Raw genomic sequence first — 24,383 nt, 5'->3', positions numbered from 1 at the left:
ATGATGGTATCAAGCCTGGCAACCTCACTGTGTTGCTATGACCGCAAGAAGTTGCACACAATCTCAGTACCAGGATGTTTTTCAACCAAAAGTTTTACCTCTAAAGCTGCTACTAGATGTAGTTTTGAGCTTTGGAGGGAGCCAGGCGCACTGCTTCACCCCATATCCAGTCTTTTTGCTAAGCTAACCACACCACGTTCTAACTCCAGCTGTCTACTTCACACACACACACACACACACACCGATGATGATCTTTTTGCCACATCTGAGCTGAAAACCATGTCTGAAGAATTGTGTTCTAATTCTGTAAACTAGACATTTTAAAACTGTTTGACCAGTGGAAACATCCTCCCCTCTGGCTTCCTCACCAACTGTTAAATCCAGTTGGCCTCAGGTGTTTCTCCAGCTCCTCCTGACTCCTCTTACAGGCCTCCATGTTGAGGTACTTGAAGATGTGGTATTTGCCCTTGGAGCAGATCTGTGCAGGTGGCATCTGCAGTGGGTTGTTGTCCAGCAAGATGCTCTGCAGATGCCGGAGGTGTCGGTAGCACAAGGGCACGTGAGAAATTCGGTTGCAGGACACATCAAACCGAACAAGGGGGAGCTCGGATATTTCTGGATGGGACGCAGAGAGGGAAAGTTTAGGTTGTTAGCATCATGATGATTTGTTGGAGAACATACAACATTTAACGGACACCTCAACTCTTTTCGAGGCTTACGCTTGAAGATGACTTTCTTTAGTTTGTGCATTTGAACTGGAAACAGTTCACTTTCAATTTGTCATTTTCACTCAACTCCAGTTGGTAATTGAACCACAGCTAAAGCTTCACCTCTTTTCAGCACTTAAAGCTCCAATTTCAACTTTTCTGCAATTGTACAATATGAATCTGTAGCCAATTTACCATGTGAGCAGTTATGGGACCGATGATTTCAACCTTACACGACTATTAAACAGCAGATTAATTGAATGTTGAGGTCAATATGTTGACCACATCCTATGTCACCACATATTTTTGACTTTAAACAGGTCAACCACAAGTAGGCTAATTGTATCACTCGTGGTGGTCAGTGCAGTAGGTGTAAATAATAACTATTCCCTGATGGTAATTTAGTCAAGATCTAAATCACTATTTTACACACAAGTAGAACCAGCTAGTAATCTGTTGACCCTTAATTTTATAAAGTATATTAATTTTCATTTCCTCCTAGCTCTACAATGTAGTACTAATGGCATAAGATCCAGTAGGCTTGCGCAAAGTTCAATACTTATTCAACATGTAAGCAATCAATGGCTCACATTAATAATGTAAATAGCATCTAACCTGGAGAGTATTTCGGCAGAGGGGAAGGTTAAAATTATACATGACAGGCTTTATGAACTGTTTTTACAGACTGGACAGCAACACTTCATGGGATCCGGGGAAAGACATTACTGAAGTTTCTGCGGTTACTAGTATTTTGGTTCACAGTTCATTGAAATGTGCTAGATTGAGGTAATATGAACAGAGGTGGTCACACAGGGTTTATCTTGGGGGAAGAATATCAAAAAGAGGTTAGAAGTCAAAGATCAAGTGTGTCTGGACCTTCAGGCAAAGTGGTGAGCTGGTTCCTCCTCAGATTTAAGTCTCTCAGACACTCTAGCTGACCAAGCTCTCCTGGCAAACGCTGCAGCTCATTACAGCTTACATCCTGAGAGAGAAAGAACACAATGAAAGTCAGTGATCTAAAACTGACTGGAAGAGATTAGTAAAATCTGACAATGTGGCACAAATGATTCAACTACTACTATGGACTTCTGGCTATGATTCGCAGGGTCATGAAAATCATCTCTGGTATAAGAATGACAATTTCACATTTTGCCTCTCTATCTCTGTCTGAGCACAGAAAGATACTTCTGCTAAGGGTGTGTCTGTACCAGTTGCCGGAGGTGTGTCAGCGAGTATATGGAGGCAGGCAGTGAAGAAAGCTTGTTGTTACTGACGATGAGGACTCGCAGGAGGGGAAGCTGAAACACTGATGGGGGTAAACTGGACAGGAGATTACGACTGTGAAAGCAAGCACAAACACACACACAAACAGAAAAAGAGTGATGTCAATCAACAGTCAAAAACAATTTTTATATATTACAGTCTAATTAGGCAGTTAATTAGTTAGCCTATGACAACGAGCAGCTATTTTCAGCCATACAGTGTATTTGCTCTGAGCCTTCACTTTCGCTGCCTGTATTATCAGCCACCTGGAGTGTTTTTTTGGTCTCCTAGCAACAGGAAAATGATAGTGTGGAGGAACGGAGACTGTAAGAAGGTTTGGAAAGGTTTTGGACGGCCTCTCGTCCTCATCTCCAACAAGAACAAAATCTGAAGTTCAAAGGCAGTTTTCCAACAAGAGGTGTTCTTCAAAGACGTGGTGCACTGCAAACTGCAAATTGGGAAATGGATGCAAAGTGCTGTATACCTCTTGCTCTTATGAAGATTTCTGTTAGATCCATATGTCAGAAGAAACAATGTGAGGATGGGCTGTCTGACCTTTACTATGAATTGTCAAAGGCCATGAAGCATGAGAACAGAATCGAGAAAAACAAAATTCCACAAAAAAAATCTATATTATGAATTCCATGACTTCTTTTTATTAGTAATTTTTAGCATATTTATGCTTATCTTAGAACAGTTGATGTTGCAAGTTTCTTCAACAGAAATAAATTTGAGAAAATAGTTTTCAACCACAATTTTCAGCAAAGGGGCATTAGTATTTGAAATGACACCCTTCATCTTTAGTAATGGAAAAGTCCAAATGGACCAAGCTGTAACTAAAAACATTCTTAAATAAAGAATAAATGCATGAAAGAACACTTACAGATAAGGACAAATAAAGAAATTTCCACCGTTGCGGATTAATTTAAGGTGATTTATAATTTTTTTGTGTTTTAGAGAAAATAATGTTCTCTCTCAGACAAGAAGGAAGTTTAAAAGCAGCTTTGAATCCTGGATTGAATATGTATTGTTGCTGTGACATATGCAACCTTACATTAAGTTAAGGTAAAAAATAGAAGTATCAGAGGCTTAATCAAATGTATAAGCATACAGCAACACCTTAAAAAACACACTGCATTTTAAAGATCAGATGAGTAAATCTTATTGACTTGAGTCACATAAAAGTCTTCAGGACTTAGAAACACCTTCAGTTTGGTTTGAGCCTACATTTTTCATATTGTACTTACTAGACTCCATGTGATTAAATACCAAAAAGGACTGATGTACAATAAGCAGACTCACAAGTGGTGAGCAGAGTTTCCTGTCCAGTGTGGCTCATGTAATAGTCATTACAAGATGCTAAGTTACCTGAGGTTGAGGTAGGTCAGGGCCTGGAGGTTGCCCAGATTGGAGGACAGTGAACGCATCCCATTGTGGTACAGGCTCAGTGTCTCCAGAGAGATGAACTGACAGAGCTCTTCTGGAAGCTCACACAGACGGTTCTTAGACAGATCTGAAACATACAGAATGACTAAACATGAGATTCACGCATCACACTCATCATTTCTCCAGAATTTATTTTGACACCACATAAAGGAAATGAAGACATCTGCTGACATAAAGTAATAACTAAATGAATGTAATTAAGAAAAGATATATTTTTAGGTTCTTTATATGTCTTTAAATACAAGTAATCACACCAGTATTAGCAAACTGATGCATACAATTTAGAAATACATGATTGTATGAATGAGATCTTTGAAAAAATACGCTACATACAGCAACTGCAACTTCCCTATTTGCAACCCATGTCATTCAACTCTCTTTGAAACTAAGGACAAGGACAACAAATAGAAAAGACAAAAAGACTGAAGGAAAGCAGAGTAGGGAGATTTACAAGAGATAAAATGAAAAGAGCCTGATCGTTATCACAGTTCTATAGTAAGTTCTATTAAAATTCCCTTGTTCTCAGTTCTGTCATGCAAGCTTTCTGTTGTAATTTTGTATTAAATGGTTAAAATCATTTTCTTTATGTTGCAGATCAGAAACATGCTGGTTTGGAGCCAGAGATATTTGCAAAAAGGTTCATCGAGACAGTGTCTATAAACCCAAGCTGAGATAACAACCTTAGGGACATCAGTCAAATTCATACTTTGGTCTGGTGTTTTATGCATCCTTGTACTATTTCACAGCATCCACACTACATTCCAAAACCATGGCCTAAAATTATACACCAGCTCCGAGCATCTATCCCACACTGCTGTGACAGAACCTTGGTGGGGCCAGCTCTTGTGCACTTTTGACCAAAATGGGTAAGCGTTTCCCAAAACAGCAGCTACTGGCAGCTCCCAGCTTTCTGTTTGCAGCGTTATTATGCAAATGCAGACCATTCTCATCCTCCTTGAAGAAGGCATGAACACCAGTCTATTCTCAGGTCCAATTAGAAATTTAAATGAACATCCCAAATACCATCATGGCCCTGGTGTACAGTTCCACAACATCTTTATGACTTTCCACAACTAACATTACCCCTTTGGATTGTAAATGTTATGCTCAACTCTTGGAAAATTAAGGAAGACTTTTTTTTTCTTTTTTTTCACATTTTATCAACTACATGACCAACTGAATCAACATCCTCTGTCATTAACATAAGCTCTTGTCTACACAAATATCTGTGTCATTTTAACTGTTTATGGACATATGTGGGACAAAAGAAAGTGGACATGCAGCAGACACAATGAAACATCAGTGAAATGCCTATGAGACAGACATCTGTCAATGGCAGACAGCCCAATGGCTGTTTATTGATTGCTGTTAGAAGCAGCAGGACTGGAAGAGGAGGTAGTTCCCCTCTTTGTTAGGCTTCTAGGGGGACTTTTATTTTGGAATTTGAAGAGCAAATGTGAGATGATCTATAACTCTGGCTACTAGACAGTTCAGTGGATATATAACAAGATATGGGCCACTGATCATCATTCAATGATATGAAAGATTGCAGCTTCATTGTTAACATACACTATATTGCCAAAAGTTGTCGCTCAACCATCCAAATAATCAGAATCAGGTGTTCCAATCACTTCCATGGCCACAGGTGTACAAAATCAAGCACCTATGCATGCAGACTGCTTTTACAAACATTTGTGAAAGAATGGGTCGCTCTCAGGAGCCCAGTGAATTCCAGCGTGGAACTATGATAGGATGCCACCTGTGCAACAAATCCAGTCATGACATTTCCTAGCTCTTAAATATTCCACAGTCAACTGTCAGCTGTATTATAAGAAAGTGGAAGTGTGTGGGAAAGACAGAAACTCAGCCACAAAGTGGTAGGCCACGTAAACTGATGGAGCGGGGTCAGCAGATGCTGAGGCGCATAGTATGAAGAGGTCGCCAACTTTCTGCAGAGTCAATCGCTACAGACCTTCAAACTTCATGTGGCCTTCAGATTAGCTCAAGAACAGTGCTTCAGCAGAGAGCTTCATGGAATGGGTTTCCATGGCCCAGCAGCTGCATCCAAGCCATACATCACCGAGTGCAATGCAAAGCGTCGGATGCAGTGGTGTAAAGCACGCCGCCACTGGACTCTAGAGCAGTGGAGACGCCTTTCTCTGGAGTGACGAATCGCGCTTCTCCATCTGACAATCTGATGGACGAGTCTGGGTTTGCCGGTTGCCAGGAGAACGATACTTGTCGGACTGCATTGTGCCAAGTGTAAAGTTTGGTGGAGAGGGGATTATGGTGTGGGGTTGTTTTTCAGGAGCTGGGCTTGGCCCCTTAGTTCCAGTGAAAGGAACTCTGAATGCTTCAGCATACCAAGACATTTTGGACAATTCCATGCTCCCAACTTTGTGGGAACAGTTTGGAGCTGGCCCCTACCTCTTCCAACATGACTGTGCACCAGTGCACAAAGCAAGGTCCATAAAGACATGGATGACATAGTCTGGTGTGGATGAACTTGACTGGCCTGCACAGAGTCCTGACCTCAACCCGATAGAACACCTTTGGGATGAATTAGAGTGGAGACTGAGAGCCAGGCCTTCTGGTCCAACATCAGTGTGTGACCTCACAAATGCACTTCTGGAAGAATGGTCAAAAATTCCCATAAACACTCTCCTAAACCTTCTGGACAGCCTTCCCAGAAGAGTTGAAGCTGTTATAGCTGCAAACGGTGGACCGACGTCATATTGAACCCTATGGATTAGGAATGGGATGTCACTTACGTTCATATGCGAGTCAAGGCAGGTGAGCGAATATTTTGGGCAATATAGTGTATATTGTCAAATTGTGTTTGCACTGATGTTTTTTCCATTATATCATTTTTTAGCATCCTATATTTTATGGTCCTTGTCTGTCTTTTCATTCCAAGAGTCATCGTGTCTTTCTATCGATTTATCTTTATACTAAGATTTTTAGGCTGGTCGAAAGATTTTTATTTTTTTAAATCAAGCTCAAAATAAATAATTAATGTCACAATTAGAATAAAGAAAACAAGACAATTAGCTTTTTTCTGACTTGTAAGAGCACAGTAACTAGTAACTAGTAACTACATATGAACAGAATAAGAAAAGAGGCAGTGGTAGATAAACGGAAATGGGGTCTGACTATGTGTTTAATAAAGCAGAAAGGATGCATACTTTGTTACTTCACCCTGTTTTACATTAGTGTCAGAGAGAACAAAGAAAGCAAGTGTTTCATTATCACGACCAATTCTCATGACCCTAACAAACAAAGCTGTGTGGTACAGTGTGTGTGTGAACTTGTCAGTGTGTGTTTTCTCTGTGTATACAGTAAATGTGAGCATGGCTAGGTTCTGTACCGAAGCACTAAAGCCTGATTTCTCCCAGTCTGCACTGTCCCATAGCTGGAGGGGAGGTGTCTGAACAAAAGGTGGGGGTGGGAACAGTAATGTGTGTGTGTATATGTGTATATATATGTGTGTGTGTGTGTGTGTGTGTGTGTGTGTGTGTGTGTGTGTGTGTGTGTGTGCGTGCTTCTGTGCCCAAATCTGTGGGAGCTCTAGTTTTGCCTAAAAAGGAAGTAATGGTTTTTAAGGTATTTCTAGTGTAAAAATAAAAGTTTTGCTGTGTAATGAATGTTTTCTAGCTTTATCTTTTAGATAGAATACACTAGCTGGTTTTCACCTTGCAGTAAATAAAATCCTTCCCTAATCTTAACCTGACTTAACTTACACACAAGCATTAATACAGAACAAGCCCATATTTGGTGAGCTCAAGCACAAAAATAAAAGAATACACACATTTCGTCCAACTCTCTGAAATGTCCCTTGCAGCCTTATCCTATTCTTTTTTTCTCCAGGAAGCATTTTTGCCCAAATGTCCAGGTAAATGTTGTAATATAGACAGGCTGACTGAACATCAGAATCATGGGAAAAGCTTGTGCTGTGGAATGGGAGCAGAAAGGCAGTGAAATGTCCAGTCTCTCAGAAGTGCCACAGTTCAGACAGCAGGATGCTGGCATTAAGCAGAGATGCTCATGGTAAGGAGCCAACTCAGTCAGCTCCACAAAGCTCAGTGAAAAGGAGGATGTCATGATGGCAAGAACTGAAACTTTCCAGTAAAAAAGCTGACTCATACTGGTCCTGTTCAGACTTCGCATTGCATTTCCAGATTCTAGATATGTAACACAGGTTACAGCTGGCATGACAGTCATTGTCAAATGTGTCTTTGGTGATCATTTAAGCTGGGATTTCCCTGCCTGTTACAAACTTCACAGCTATGTTGTGCATTTTTTTTTGCTTCCCTGCATCTCTGCAGTTAGCATGACCCACAGAGCTACAGTGGCCACATCAATTGGCAATGTCCATGCATCCATTATCTATACCGCTTAATCATCATTAGGATTGCAGGGTGGAGCCTGACTTAGGGTGAAGGCAGGGGACACCCCGGACAGGTCACCAGTCTATTAAAGGGCTACACAGAGAGACAAACAATCATACTCGCATTCACACCTGCCGACAATTTAAAACCACCAATTAACCTGAGCATGTTCTTGGACTGTGGGAGGAAGCTGGAAAACCTGGAGAAAATTCACGCATACACAGTGAGACCATGCAAATTCCATGCCGAATGATCCTGGGCCCAGGCCGAGATGTGAACCACCAAGCCACTGTCCAGCCCTAATAGACAATCTAATGTGTTGAAATAAACCAGATTTATCCTTTAAAGCAATATATTTTCAATCATCTTGAAAAACATTAACAGCTCCTAGCAACCACCACCACCAAAACATGTAAAATGAAAATGATGTCAGTGGAAATGTAAATCACTCATAACTAACTGGATAGGGAAAAACAAAACAAAATAACACCCTCTACCACACAGAGAGGAGCTACGTCGGGCTGGATCACGGAAGGGGAATGAAATTAATTTTGATTATGTGACTACATCATTAATATATTGGTTCCAATGTGCTTTCACCAACATTTAAAACGCATTCGTCAAAAATATGTACCGCAATTGTTTAAAGTCCTGTTAACTTCAAACAAGGAAAACAAAAACAACACAACTAAGACTTTTGCAAAACACATCAAATCTATAACTCTCACACCACAGGCAATGTACTGTTGCCCCGTCTCACGGGATTAATCTATAATAGCCACTTTAGGTACTCTGCTGACCTGGATTGACCCTGGTAAGCTACCATGGCAACCATGCAGATTTTGGCCCAGACTTAAGAATAAGGTCACCTATCATTAGCCTGGTGTGATGAGCTTGGCTGTAAAGAATCAGCAGCAAGTCCAATGTAGATGCACGCAACCTGAAAATACACTGTGACCAGCCACAACATTAAAACCACTGACAGGTCATGTGAATAAGAAAGACCGTCTCATTATAATGTAATTTTCTGTCGGGAAAACCTTGGATCCCAGCATTCATTTGGATGCTTTATTGACATATAACACCTGCCTAAAACATTGCTAAAGACCACGTACACCTCCCTATGGCAACGGTATTCACTGATGGCAGCAGTCTACCTCAGCAGGACACTGCCCCCACAACAACATAAAAACTGGTCAGGAAAGACTAAAAGAACATGGCAAAAAGCCAGACATTGACACAACGTCTAATTCCCTAGATTCCAATCCAATCTATCATTCACTGGACGTGTCAGCACAAGCCTGATCAATGGAGGTACCAGCGCACAGCCTACAGGATCCAAAGAACCTGTAGCAAACGTCCTGGTACCAGACACCATTCGGAACATCCAGATTGGTCAGAAATGTTTTAAGGTAGGTGTGTGTGTGTGTGTGTGTGTGTGTGTGTGTGTGTGTGTGTGTGTGTGTGTGTGTGTGTATATATATATATGTGTGTATGTGTGTATATATGTATATATATACATATATAGGTGTGTGTGTGTATATATATATATATATATACACACACACACATATACCTGATCAAGGAAAGTCTATAAAATTTATTGCTATTAACAAAAAGAGGTCATGGCCTGTCCTGTACCATTGATTTTTCCAAGGATGTTTCTGCTTCTACATTAGTCATGGCTGCCAGAGTAAAGGCACCAGGTGCACCGTTTAGCAGTGCTGACTTGGCCAACCCAAGCTTGGTTCAGTGGATGTAGGCTGATGCCACACATAGACTCTCTTAGACAGCTAATTGTTAACACTTGCTATGAAATCACTGATTGTGCTGTGGCCAGAGGTGCAGCATGCTTTAAAGTTTTAACCCACACAGCAATTCAACAGCAGTTTTCTGCTGCTTATTGTCAAAACAGCTTAGCAAACTCTAACACTGAGGGAGACAATGTGATATGTCTGAAAGCTCCAGAAAAAGCAAGTGAATGGATCTTGGGATTTGTGTATCAAAATAAAACTTTTTAAAAATGAGATATATGTGGCCTTATAAAGGCTGTTGTGCCTTTGGGAAATTGAATAATGTGCAAACTTTCTAAACTTTTTAAAGACGGAGGCTGTGTTAACTGGAACGAGAGCAGATCATACAGCCTAAAAGAGGGTCAGAGGATTTCAAAGGATCGCAAAAAAGAGGAGGATTTTCCTGCCAGAGCAGAGCACTGCATCTAATTACAGGCTATGAGGGAGAAGGATCTACTTTGGACTCTTACATCACTGCTCACCCATTGACCTTCCTGGTAAGCAGGGCACTTGTAATCTCAAAAGTATTGAATCACAAAAGCTCAATTAATACACCAAACACATTGTAAATTTATTCTAAAACAAATGCAGGCAGCAAGACATATTCCAGTTTGTCTTGCATAACAGAGGGCTTCACTGAAGCATTGCTCAGCATGGTGACATAATCAGCCAAGTCTTTGCTCTGCTGTTCCAAATTCTCACTTCATTTTACAGGAGGTTATACATGTAAAATACAGGTTCACAAGTCTTCAAAGGTTTGGGAATTATTTGCATACTGTACATCAATTACCCATTCGACATAATGTAGCACCTTAAAAAAGTGGTAGTGCATGTCTACAGAAACTGCTAAATACAGTCAAGTTAACAATAAATGAATTAACACATGAATCAGTTTTTAAAATATACCTTTCATGACATAAACAGAGCACCGTCTTCCATAAATGATATTATGCTGTGTGAGGAGTTAATAAGGAAGGCCTTCAGAAACCCAAAACAGAGAAATTCTTGTTGCTATGGCAAAAACCAGTTGTTGTTTGTGATTGGGTGTGGTTTTGCGCATCAAAAGCTTACCAGTATCATGTGAACAACTATTTCATCTGGAAGCCACAACTGCATTGCTGACACATTTCAGGTTACTTTAATACACTACCACTGGCACTGGCAGTGGGTCCTAGATCCACAAACTTAATCCACACAGACCACACATTATCAGTCCAATAACAGCCAAAGCAGAAAGGACTATAACTGGTCATCAAGCATGACAACTGATAGGTTTATCCTGTCTAGTGTTTCATAATAGATGACATCTGGTCCTGGGATGCTGGATGCACACTGCTTCTGACACCAATGATACTCTTTCTTTCCAGAAGCCAGCCCCCGGCTCCTCTTTACCAATAATAGTTGCACAGGTTGTGAAGGACCAACATGTGGTCTGTCACATCACTCTGCCAAATCACAACAAGGTCTAAACATGTTTTGCCTTTAAATGTGTTTGAACAAAGCTTTATACAAATACTGACTGTCAATAATACCCCAGCTTTCAAGTCCTCTATACCTGATCAAAACAGAGTCCATGTTTTCCTAGAAGAGATGTCAAACCTGGCAACAACACCTAGGGCACAGCACACCATTATAATTTGAAGAACATTTTAGTCATTATAGCCATCTTGTTACATTGCAGATGATTTTTTAATGCTATAACCAAGACATAACCTGAAGGCAACCTGTGATGGCTAGATATTCTACACTTTAGTTTGCCCATTTAATACAGTTGTCTCAACTGATAAGACACTGTTCCTGAAAAATAGCACACATTTCCTAACACACTGCACACTATTTTTTTTTATCTGAACACAATTCACAAAGCATTGCACACGTGTCAAAAGCACATTTTATTGTCAATATCTGAACTTTGTTTTCAAAATTAAGACACTTGAAGCAAAACTAGCACTGCACTGCTAAATACAAAACACTCCTCTCTCACTGTGTTTTCACATGAAGTGTGAAAAAATGATCCAGTCCTCAAAAATGACAACTTAAACACAAATGCATCCTATAAATGACTCAGAGGGGGCCATTGCAGTGCCTGACTGTACATTACAAAATAAAAATAATGTTAGACAAAAAAAAAAAAAAATACAGAACTGTATTGTACACAGTACAGTATGCAAATATTTAGACCACGTCTGCATCAATTCTTTCAGCCTGGTCAGGCCACAGGACCTCATCAACATCACAAGCTATGTTTTCTCTGGAAAGAAAGACCTAGTGTGTCTGATCCAGCCCTGACATGCATCAACAGAAACATCACCACATGTCAAGACCACTGATTGACGGAGATTTTCCCAAAGTATGGCTGCCGCTCATATACCTTCCACCTCCATGTAGAGAAGAATTCTTCTATAGGATTCAGAAAGGGAGAATATGGTGGCAGAAAAACCACAATAACTTGAGGGTTAATATTGAACCATTCCCCAATCAATAGTTCTCTATGAAAACTAACATTGTCCCAGATGTATTCATGTGTATCATCAGAATTTAACTGAAAAACTCTCTGGAACAAACGTAAACAAAACACAGAAAAAGTCAGTCATGTACACTTTCTGTAATTTTACTAGCATTTGTGAACCAGAATTATGCATTAGATTTTTTACAGTATTCTCAGAACATTTCTGACCGCTTGTATTGTTCCAGTATAGACATGTCACTGAAGTGACAAACAACATTTACATACCATGTAAAGTAAACCACAGTAAACCTGAAACCATTTACTTTATGCACCATCCTTACCATCTGCTGACCTTAACAACAGATTGCATTCTGAACAGCTAATTCTGTTTCCCAACAGGTTTTACAGTGTGCAGTTCACTGGCAAAAGCATTTTCAGTTTTGACCTGTTGTGTCTAAATTGTGACAGCAGTGTTGGAACAGGGTCCCAATTCTGCTTCCTAGTGTTCACTTTTTGAAAAATGTGTGCTATGAGTAAAAAAGTGTGTTCAAATGAGCAAATAAAGTGAGAAACAAGAGTTTTGGAAACTATGTGCAAACCATGAATACTGTCCAAAATTTGGACAGCAGAGTCCTGTTTTTGAGAAATGTGTGCAGTCAGTTGGTGGCTGTGTGCAGTGAATGGAATTTAGTGTCTTATCAATTGAGAAAAACTGTAATAAATCATATTTTACCCGTCTCCTGAGTATCTCTGTCTCGTCACACTTATCCAAGAAATACCTTTCCAAATAAGAGGTGATCAGATTTCTGAACCTGCTTTAGGGTTGAGTGTAAATTCTAAAAAGTAAGATGAGGACACAAAAAGTCTTTAGTTTTTCCAAAAACAAAGTAACAAAATAGGCCTAATAAGCACTTGATGAAAAATCCTGAGCAGAAAGAGAAAGGTGAAAAGAAAATCCAAAAACTAAAGTAATTGTATCAACAAACTTCAAAAAGCGGCAAGTTGTAAATGTACTCTCTATCAGCCAGCCAAGAAACTTCACACTCTACTCAGGCCTCAATGTGACACTGAGATGGATGAAAAGAGGGACCCTGGGGCTTCCTTCTGTGTACAGAGGTGCGCTTTTCTTCACAAAACGAAACTCTACTCATATCACATTCGGAACAAGGATGGAGAAGTTCAGAAAAAAGGCTGCAGAAGAGGGGGTGGAGTGAATGAGCAGATAATACTAGGGGGAGGGCACAGACAAAAGAGCTGAGGAGCAGCCGGAGAAGGGAGAAGGAAAACAAAGAGGCCGACCATGAGGATGCCGAAACAACAAACCCCCCGAGAGGAGTGACTCAACAAAACAGGACTGAATCCACAGGGCTGAGTGGACTGCCGGGAAAGACCTAAATCTGCAAACCCAGAAATACTTGACTCACAGAGAGAAGAGTATTAGTGGACTCACTGCTATTCACTGTATAGAATTCTAGGCAACATTTTGGCATTACTAAAATTGTCACTATTTAATTTCCATTGCCTGCCAATTAAATATTACAGTACTTGCAACATTTGATTAAACAGTTCTTCCATGGCATGATCCTCCTCTGTAGTTTACCGAGTAGTTAAACTGCTGCTTCCAGCATCAACAATGTATTTTCTAGCTCAGCTTGCATCTTGTCTGTGTCACAATTCTCCATAATGGTTTATAGTTATCAGCTATGGTATAAGGATGGCTGGACAATATGCAAAAAAAAAAAAAAAAAGTATTATTTATCTCATTACTTTGACAGATTTTGTGATAGGAGTCACAATTTTAGTCAGAATAGCTAATTCATGCATTTTTTTCTCCACTGCTTCGGTGTGTATCCAACAAGCATGTTCCCATATGTCTACAGAATATAATTAGTTGGATATCCCTGTAGTACCAGAATGCCTCATTGATATTGGTATTTCATGGTACATTTTACCTTCATCAAACAGAATTGCAACTCATGTGATGTCGATAGTTAGTTTAGTCATACTGAGATTTTGATAATATTTTTAATCAACTGTCCAGCCCTTGATACAGGCTTGACATTTTCAACCATGTGGAACTCACAAAAATTACAGTCATATATCTAATCTGCAGCATCAAAACAATTTTGAAAAAAATGTAACACATAGTTAACTTTTAAAGTATGAAACATGAAAATGCTTTGATTAGACTGTACAGAATAATTTTCACTTGTAGTCACCACAGCATTATTTGAGGTTTTTCTGCATGTTTCAGCATCCTTTATCTATCAGCCACACCTCACTCTCACCCTCACTTATTTAAAAAGAAAGAGCAACACCCGAGTCTGGTGTTTGAGCTGACGCTGTTTGGGTTTATTTCACAGCGTTGCCAGTGATGACACAACCGCTGTAAGACAGGATGTGGCTATGTTGCTTCTTGTTACAATGTCAGTTACAGCAAGCTGATGAGCAGCACTGTACACGAAAGCTTAACTCCACCGCTTTGTTAGAGCTTGTGTCTAGGTGAGACTGTCGCACAGCTAGGCCCAGGGTGAGAATAGAAAAAACTAGATGATGTAGCCAAGAAAGTGATCAGGATATGCTCTGGATTAAAATTCAAATCATTGTACAGCACTTTGATGTTCATTCAGTCCTGGGTAGTCATTCTGTTAAATGAAGAGAGTGACAAGCTGATCCCAATCATAAATATGTTTAATATCAGTTTTTAAGTCATATAGTCATAAGAATAGCAGTATTGTTTGACAACTTTCCACAGTACAGTTAGTATTCAATTTGTTTTTCCATTCAGGTAGGTTAAAAGATAAAAGCAGAATCTACTGCTATATGAAGTACACTTATTGATGAGCTGCACCCAAGCTTAGATGCACACTTTTAAGCAAGGTAGTTAATTTTTAAACTTGGAATCATGTACAGCATTTATGTTGAAAAATATTTAAATCTTTAACCCCTAACTCAGGAGTTTGCGAAGACATCTGCCAACATATGACAAAAAGTGCACACACTTTGGTTTTAATAAAGACTACCATGAGCATGGTACGTGGTTAAATATCTTGCCCAATATTCACAGTACAAGGAGTCCACATTTACCTCAAGCTGCTCAGTACCTCTGCTGGTGACTCTCAAAGACAGCACCATCCCACATGGAAAAATCAGGCTGGGATGTTACAATAATATAGAGTTTAGAGTTTATGGTGTGTACTATTGTCCAACACTTGATTCAAAAAAAGCATCAAGAAGTAATTTCCTGCTGGTATGAAAACACATAATTTCTGGTACACAAATGGAAACAACAATACACATAAACAATGAGTAAAATCTTTATTAAACAAGTCTGCAGTATGAAACTGGATCATTCTGTTGATGAACATTGTAAATAACATCACCCATTTGTCATCATAGTTTGCCTAGAAAGCCTAGTAGGAAGTTGTTTACTTTGTTGTGTTCCAAATAAATAAACAAGTTTTGATAGTTCCACAGCTGTTTTATTCACACATTGTATAATTCGTATGAAATGTCAACTACACAAAAAATTATTTCTTGACAACAGCTGCCAAGTGCAGTGACTGTGGCAGTACCTCAGAAGCCTTGTTTGGTTGCCAAGCCTGCATTGTCACCACCAACGAAAACCCATATGACTCAGCTAGATAACAAGATACAACATGTAAATAAGGCTACAACGGATGTGCCTAACCTTGGATGAAGCTGCACTTCACTCTGTACTGGAATTACATAGACAAGATGTTATTTTAAAGGTAAACAAAGTAATTACACGATGTGCAGAAGTACTCTTTTCATGCTCCCCATCAACTATGGTTCAGCAAATGTGTTATGATTACTGTCCACTTGTTTACTTGCATTGCTTTCTGTTTTCCCCATTCTTACAGAAGCAGATTCAGTGTGGTGAGAGAGTGCAAAAGGCAAAAAGAGACCAATAGGGGATGTTTTTTCTTCTTACAGCAGGTCAAGCAAGTAAAGATGGGGGAGTTGCACATTTCCTTAGAGATTAATTTCCCTTCTTGAAGAAGATAGGAAGTAACACTGTTTTTCTGATATACTGTATTTGGCAAATCAAGTCAGACCTGATTCACATGCCCTCCCCTCAGTCTGCCTCCTTTCCTCCTACACCAACTCCTCTCGTCCCGCCTTTTATTTTTTAAACCTCCTTCATTTCTCCTCTCTTCTTTCTTTTATAGCGCTACAGAGTTCAACTTTTTCCTTATCTCTGTATGCAAAGCTTAGCGCGCCCATGCAAAAGGGAAAAAAAACACTGTGAGCACACTCAGAAACCCAAGCAGAAAGCAATACTTGCGAGGACAGAAAAAAATCACAGCAATAACTAGTAATTTAGGCAGCACAGTGGGCCCACAACAGAATGACACAAATAAATAAATATAACTGCAAACTGACATAAAGCCACATATAAACTTGTGCCAGGAATTATAGCCTTTTAATTTTCAATTCACTGAATGCAAAATGTTCAAACATGTCCAACTATGAGTGCAACAGATTGAAAAGTGACAAACATGCAAACAGATGAAGCAAATGCTAGGAGTGTGAAATTGTTCCAATCGTCATGGCAACAGCAAGCATAAAGCAAGAGTGTCAAAAGGAGTTAGGCCACAAAAAGGAAAACACAGTAAGTGCTTATGCAATTCCAACAAACTAGAGGCCAGGTTTTAGAAGATTTAATTTCTCAAAAAACTGATGTCTTAGTTTAAGTGCTTGTAAATGGTTACAGATGGGTTATGGTTATAGATCAGTTGGGTTACATGAGAATATGCTGTTTCTAAAGGTTTGGGTAAGAATATGTAGGATAGACAGTTGAATCTATATAAACTTTCTGATGTCAATTAACTTTCCCTTTGATTAAAAACAGCATAAAACAGCTTAGCATAGATGGGTGATGAAATTTTATATCTGGGTTAGTTTAAGACTACACCCATTTTAAAATAATGATTTAAACTAAGAGGTGTAAATAAAAGCAGATCACCAATATACGATATATGTCATAAGTTTTGCACAAGATGAGGGACAGAAACTGATAAAGAAAATAAAACTGAATCCTAAAACCTACCAAACTATCATCTCATTTCTAGACAAGAAAAGCACTCAGAGAGCACAGTACTCCGTCAAGGCTGCTCAGTCGTATGATTTCCAACAGATAAATCCACATAAGTCCACAGTGGTTGATTTGTAGTAGGTCGCAATCATGTGATCGTCAGCAGGCAGCTGACATAGCGTTCACTTGTTGTCATAGTAACAGGACGATGTGACGCCATCTCGCAATGAAACAGAACTCTTTAACAAATCTGTGGATCCAGACTATAAGCCGAATCACTGCCAAAATGTAATGAGGTGGTCCTTGTGTCATTTCTGAGCTTCCCTGTAAATTTCAAACTCGATAGTCCATTTTTGAGCAATGTCAGATTCACAGATTAAAAGAAGGATGAAATGTCGATCGTCACATAACTCCGCCGTGTTCCTTGGCAGAGTAATAAGAAAACTAAGCAATACAGTCAACCTTATACTATGGGAAGTTTTGGTCAAATAACCTCATATTATTCAGAAGAATTAGTTGTCTAATAGGGTTGTTAGAACAAAGGCACAACTGGGTATCATCTGCAAAAAAACGGTAGGAAACAATATGCCTCCTGATGAGGTATCTAAAGGGCATACATAATCCACTGTTCAAATTGTACTAGACAAACCATTTTAGACTAAAAGCAATGACATTGGCCCACCACCGCAGTGTTTTGTTTTCTGTTGTAGGCTACATAATGAATGAAAGCAATTAAATCAACAACCTCGGCCCATCAGGTGTAATACAGGCGACTACAATTTTGGTCTGAAGCCATAGTCAAACTACTATAGTAAAGAAGAGCAGCTGCCTTTCCTCACTCCACACAATGCATGATAATGAACATTCAACTCTCATTTGACCCACTTATGTCAGACTGCTGTCATGGTTTAATCCTTGGTCATCACAGTTCTCACAGTTCTGCTGCTGAAGTTCCTCTCACATCACTGATCAGTCAGAATATTATTACACCTTGTAAGAATCTGTGATACATGTTGCCATCTTTCAGTTCATTGAAAATGATCATTGGACCTCCTTTGTTTGGTATCTTTTTTAGAGATTAAGACAATGTTCTTCACTCAACAATCGCTTTCTCATTAGAAAGAGCTGATTTTCTCAACTGAACACAACAGAAATCCTAAAGATTTTCCATAGAAAGTAAACACACAAACCTTGCCATTTCAATCCCTCAATGGCCCCATTGCTTCTCTGTCAAATACCAACTTCCTCACTGAATCAGCCATCTGGACACCAAACACTGTGGGAGTTAATGGATCTGCTGGGTTGCATAAGATAGGCTGGGCCTCAGCTTTCATTATTCACCAGGCAGTCCACTCCACGCCATTAGATTATTTACACACACACTTACAGTGTTACATTGTGTTTGTGGGACAAACGCAGAGCCAGGAGGAAGAGGACCGAGGCCCATTAACTAATGGCTGCCTGCTGAGCCTGGAGGAGATGAGTGCTACAACTCAACAAATAAATGAAATAAAGAAGGCAGACACCTTGCATGCAACTCTGAAGTACTGGGTTCAAATCCAGCCTGAGACCTTCTGATGTTGCTCAACTGTGGCACAGCCTCTCTGCCTGCTTGCTCATAGTATGAGATGTACTGTCCTGATGTTCACTGAAGAAACAAATGTGGATTAATCCACCAGCCGTGCCTTTTTCAAAAATTTAACTAAAGATTTGAGAGCTGTTGATACGCTGATTAAAGATTTGTGGAACTAAATACCCTTATCTTTAGGATAAGAGTAATAAAAAAGTATTGAGAGATGGATTCATATATTCATTGATCTTTTCATGAAATCTGTTGACAACATAGAAAAAATATCTACAGTCTGGTAGATCTCAGAGGTGTCTATTTGAAATGGATTTTAAGAACTTTTGTCAGCTTTGACATATTATCTTGAGGCACAACAAATTCCCAGCACAGTACTTTTACTTTGTAGTATTGTTATAACGTGATTAGCCACACCACAGTGTGCAGCCTTAGAGTACCATAACCTTCAACTGACCAGTGCTGTGGGTTTATTGGTCACGTGCCCTTGGCCCTGTATGTTGAGGTGTTCCCTTTACATATAACGGGTTGAGAATTCTACAAATTCTGGGTGTTTTTTCTTCTTGTCAAAACACCTTTTCACTGCCCTGATTTAATTATCAGTCATATTTATATTCTGTCCTGTAAACACAGTTCAAAACCTACATAAACAAATAACTGTCAACGATTTTTATTTGAGCTATAGAGAGTAAATTACTGATAAATTAATGCACAATTTTAGGGTTAGGGTTGCATTTTAGTAGATGCAAATTCTTTCTAAATTCTAAATCTTTTCTGTTTTTTAATTTAAATTTTATTTCATCAAATAATCTGTATTTTAGTAAATAATGACAATAATTAATAGCTGCACCTCTGATTTTAATGTCTGCCTTACTCCTGTACATATGATCTGTTAAGTCAGCCATGTGTGGGCTACGATGTCATTTATAAAGAGAATGTGGACCTGAAAGTCAGACCAGTTGGAAGCCTCTTTGTTACAACATACTGCAGGTTAATAAAGAACAATAAACAACCACCAAGGCCAGAAAAAATATGTCCTTAGAGATTAGCTCATGAGTGAAAACTCACGGTCCAGTGTCATATATAATGCAACCTATGCAAGTTCCCACCGGTGCATGAAAATTTAAAATGCTCAAATATGGCTTACACGTTAATTTGTTCAAACATGGGGAGACAAGGAAGCATTAGAACTGTAATGAACTGTTCACTTTCAAAATTCATATTTTGTAAGAAAATCAGAGCATTTGATGTAGTTTTCCTCATTACTATATGTGGCAAAAGATACAGCTGTTACCATTTCGCTAAAGAGCTCTGTCTTACACTGAGATAGCAAATTTAAGGACTGCCTTATTGCCAATCAAGTGAGGCAGGAGACTAGAGCAGATTCAGATGTACAACCACATTTGCCTATACTTGGCTGATAGTTTTCACCACACTCATCCTCAGGACTCCCGATCATTACAGATTAGACAGTTAAATTTATGCTATGAGTCAAAATTTTGGACACACCTTCTCATTCAATGTCTTTTTATTTGTTTGTATTATTTCCTACATTGTAGATTAATAATGAAGATTAACACGTTTTTCTTTACAACATAATTCCATATGTATTCTTTTATAGTTTTGATGTCTGCAGTATTAATCTACAATGTAGAAAATAATTAAATAAAAACCAATGAATGAGAAGGTGTGATCCAAACTGGTAGTGTATATACAAGCTCATATAGGGGATGAGGGGTGCAATATGCTACACAGACTGTGTTCACTTTAATTTGGACATGCACCTATTTGTTTGAACTTGTTCACTAAAAAGTAAAGCTCACTGCTTTTTCTGTTTAGCTGTGACTTAGCCTTCAGCAAGCTGAAAATTGGCTGTGCAGGGGAGACTTTCTTGTCCTGAACCTAGCTGTTGTTATTCAGTTGCCTGCTCAATCTCCAAACTCATATGTATGGCACAGTGTATGTTTGTTGGCAGATTGGTAGTGTTGTCCTGCAGACTTTTCTCTGGTTACTGCCTCTGGGACTAGAGGAGGGATTCCCCCTCCCCACCAGCTGCTACACTCTGAGAGAGAAAACACGCCAGCAGGTTTCAGACAGACACCCAGAGAAAAACACGTAACTGAGAATACTGCAAAATACACCATGACAAAGGAAGTGAGCATATTGCAGTATAATTAACCTTCAAAAGAAATAACTGACTTCCCATAACTGACAATGCAGCAATACATGAAAATAAAATGGCAAAAGCCATTGCATTTATTGATTGACACTACTTTTCTACCATTCATTAATTTGTGAAAGATTTCCAGTTTTCCCAAAGAATATCTTTTTTAAGTTAGATGACTATATGGTTCATTCCAGCTAACAGAAAAAGATCCATCTGGCATTTAATTATCTGAGACATTTCCAACAACTCAATTAAAACACCATCTTGATCAAAACATGTTGGCTGACAAAAGTGTTGGGTAAAGTAGTGAGGACGCTCAGAAAGAGACAGGCAAAGCAGAAGTGAAGACTGAGTGAACAGGCAGCCCACATCCGCAGAACAGAGGAAATAAAACACAAATTCTGCACCACCATGCATGCAGAGTCTCATTTAATGACGGAGAACAGATGTAAACAACTGATGGAGAAGGCTGCATCTATATCTTGAGCTGAAATTACACACATAAACATGCACACATTCAACCACTAACTAACAGTACAGTAACGTTTTATAGTTTCTAGCAGCTTCACCAGAGAAATTTTCACCAACAGGCTTAAATCAGGTCATTTGTTCAGAGGGGAAATAGTATTTACTGTATCACTTTTTACAACTGTATGCCAATATACTGAATTTAAACAGCTGATAATGATGCTGACTCTATAACAACAATACTGACACTTTTTTATTTCTGCCTCTCCTGTCACTGAATAGCCACACAAGAGTGGAAACCCATAAAAGGGTCTCCCTGTCCCAAAAAAGAAAATGTTGTGTGGAACTTAGATAAGGTTTAGTAACACAAAAATAAAATTCCTTCAACACACTAGTTAACAGGAAGTCTCCAACTTACTTTCTTTCAAAACATTACAACCTACTCAAACATTTAAGAGCAGGAAGGCCAACATTCTACAGCCATGCAAGCAGCTCTGTGAGTCTGTGCACAAGCAGAGGGCTGCTTTGAGCTAAGCACGAGAATGTTCACACTAATGATGTTAACATATTGCTGTACCTGGTTTCTTTACAGCGTTCACTATTTTAGCTTAGTATGGTAGCACTACCAAGTTCATGACAATCTATGAAATAGTAGTGGAGATATTGTACTCAAAAGCCATGGTGGCACTAAAGGAAAAATCAGGGCATCAAAAAATCCATTAATATCCACCCTCTGAGGAACACAAATGTTTGAACCAAATTTTATGGCAGTCCATCAAGTTTTTGTCCACTTATTTCAGAATGGGAAAAAAAACTGTCTGACTAACAACATGCATGGCTAAAAGCGTCCAGTTTCCATGGTGACAGTAACAACAACCAGGAGGCAAAGAGAGAAGACAAAGTAGACAGCTGTTCTCTGTCCTTGGCTAATTTATCGTTTAGTTTCAGAATGGCATCAAATTACGTACAATACTAACAACTATGACACACCCTAATCTTATTAAGTCATACAGAAGAAGGGTGGAGGAAACAGCACTATTAACTCCTAGTTATCTAATGCATATGCTCTGATAGTAAAGTTCCTGAATGGCAGACCTGTCATTTGGTCATATGAATCTATTCTTGGAGTTGTACAAGCTGTAGTAGTCTAGCCATTATGTTCCTACCATACCATCCACAGCTTTCAACACACATTTTGTATATATATTTTTAAAGGAATAGCTCAATATGTTGAGAATCATGCTACCTTTCAGGGAGTAAGATGAAACATCAGTCTGTGCATTAAGCACAGATAAGGATCCCTGCTGAGTTATGCCATGAACTGTACCACAGTTTTAATCAAGTAACCATAGCTGTCATCCTCCACAAACAATGAAGCTACAAACTTTTCAAAGCCACTTTTCAACCAATATTGACCAATTTAGTTCTTTGGAACAGTTTGACTTCTTTTAGGTGTCAGTCGGTAATAAACAGAAATTTAGGTTTTTGACTACAGACCCTGAGTTTTAGTGTTCTTTAAACAGTGTAGATAATGACAGTAACAGAGGGCTACCATCATGGTCTTTATACTGCTCAACCTGAACAGTGAAAGCACAGACAGGCTAAAGGGCCAGAGTGACTTTAAATTACCCTGGACAACAAAGTCATTTAACATTTTACTCAAAGGTTGTAGAAATTAGGTGTGTTTTTTAGAATGGGTCATGGAATAATTAAGTCTTATTTAATTGAACCCATGAGATAATGCAAATTGGCACAAAGGAAGATTTGAAAGGCTGATAAAAAGCCAACATCAGGCCCTATTGTAAGCTACATTAACAGGGCATGGAAATATTCCTCCACTCACACACACACATACACATTCACACACCACACACACATCCCTCATTCCCCCATTCATTAATTCTCTAAGTCAGCAGCTGGGCTTCTCAGTATGGAGTGTGTGGTGGCTCTCCAGATCCTTCCTGCTCTCAACAACAGGCTCTTGTCGCTCACATCCCCCGAGGTCATACAGAACTGAAGGACAGTTTATTAACTTTGAGCCCATGTAACAACATTTCTATTGCTTCTGCCATAAAGTTAAAAGCAAGAATTCAATATCTGGTTTATTACAAAGAGGGATGTCTTGATCTCAATCTGAGTCCTTTAATATTGAGTATCTCATATTTTTCTTTGCAATATTCTACATTGCTCACTTAGGGTAAAGTAGGCCTGAATTAAAATTAGATATCCATGCGTAGGAGAGAACGTCACTGTGCTGGGCAGGAAGGTCGGGACTGTGGTGGGGTGGGATTACTCATCTTCAAAAGATGCCTCCCCAATAGTAAAGTCCATGTTTCACTGTAGACATTGCCATAAGCCAATGTGGTAGACATTGCTCAACATTAGTGAATGCTTTGTATCCCATCGTGCAACAACAAACCTCAGCAATAACAACTGATAACAAGTGAAAAACACACACTAAAACTTTTCAAAATTTCAAACAGTTCTGTTGGGGAGAAGCAAATAACTTATAGTCCGTTTCATTATGGATAGCAATAGCTTACAGCAGACTGTTTTTCACTGAAGGAGATAACAACAACACAGCTGAGCACTCGCTTTTGTCCCAAAACACAAACATCCACCTCCATTGCTGAATCAGTGATATTTAGCCAGTGGTGATTGTAATTAATTATTTCATTTCATTCACACAGGTAGAAGACTACAAGATGCTTCCCATGTAATGCTGCTAACTTATATAAATAACTAACCAGTTAGCTCCACTTTCAGTTATGGTTAATTTTTACCCTTTTTTTTGTATTGAATCAAGAAACCAGTTGCCAAAGACTCCAACAGCTAATGAAAAAAACTGACCACAATGCTCAAGTTCAAATGCAGTTGTCATCAAGCAGAAAGCACAAGGTATTACAGTGGGGATCGAAAGTTTGGGCACCCCAGGTAAAAATTTGTATTAATGTGCATAAAGAAGCAAAGGAAAGATGGAAAAATCTCTAAAAGGCATCAAATTACAGATGATACATTCTTATAATATGTCAAAAAAAAGTTAGATTTTATTTCCATCATT

General features: G+C 39.0%; 1 protein-coding gene across 2 annotated transcripts in view; it reads right to left on the bottom strand.

Moving 5' to 3' along the window:
• lrch4 (leucine-rich repeats and calponin homology (CH) domain containing 4) overlaps positions 1–24,383 on the bottom strand; it is a 65,238-nt gene that overhangs the window by 21,588 nt on the left and 19,267 nt on the right. For both annotated transcript variants that reach the window (XM_023279002.3, XM_023279000.3), the window contains exons 2-5: positions 3,339–3,483; positions 1,916–2,045; positions 1,584–1,689; positions 369–615 (exon numbers count right to left, since the gene is read on the bottom strand). In XM_023279002.3, the coding sequence (XP_023134770.1) occupies positions 369–615; positions 1,584–1,689; positions 1,916–2,045; positions 3,339–3,483 (628 nt within the window). The remainder of the gene's footprint in view (positions 1–368; positions 616–1,583; positions 1,690–1,915; positions 2,046–3,338; positions 3,484–24,383) is intronic.

This window comes from Amphiprion ocellaris, chromosome 23 (assembly GCF_022539595.1).
Source record: "Amphiprion ocellaris isolate individual 3 ecotype Okinawa chromosome 23, ASM2253959v1, whole genome shotgun sequence".
Taxonomy (NCBI): Eukaryota; Metazoa; Chordata; class Actinopteri; family Pomacentridae; genus Amphiprion; species Amphiprion ocellaris.
The sequence above is the reverse complement of the archived record's forward strand: the minus strand, read 5'-3'. Positions and strand labels throughout refer to the sequence as shown.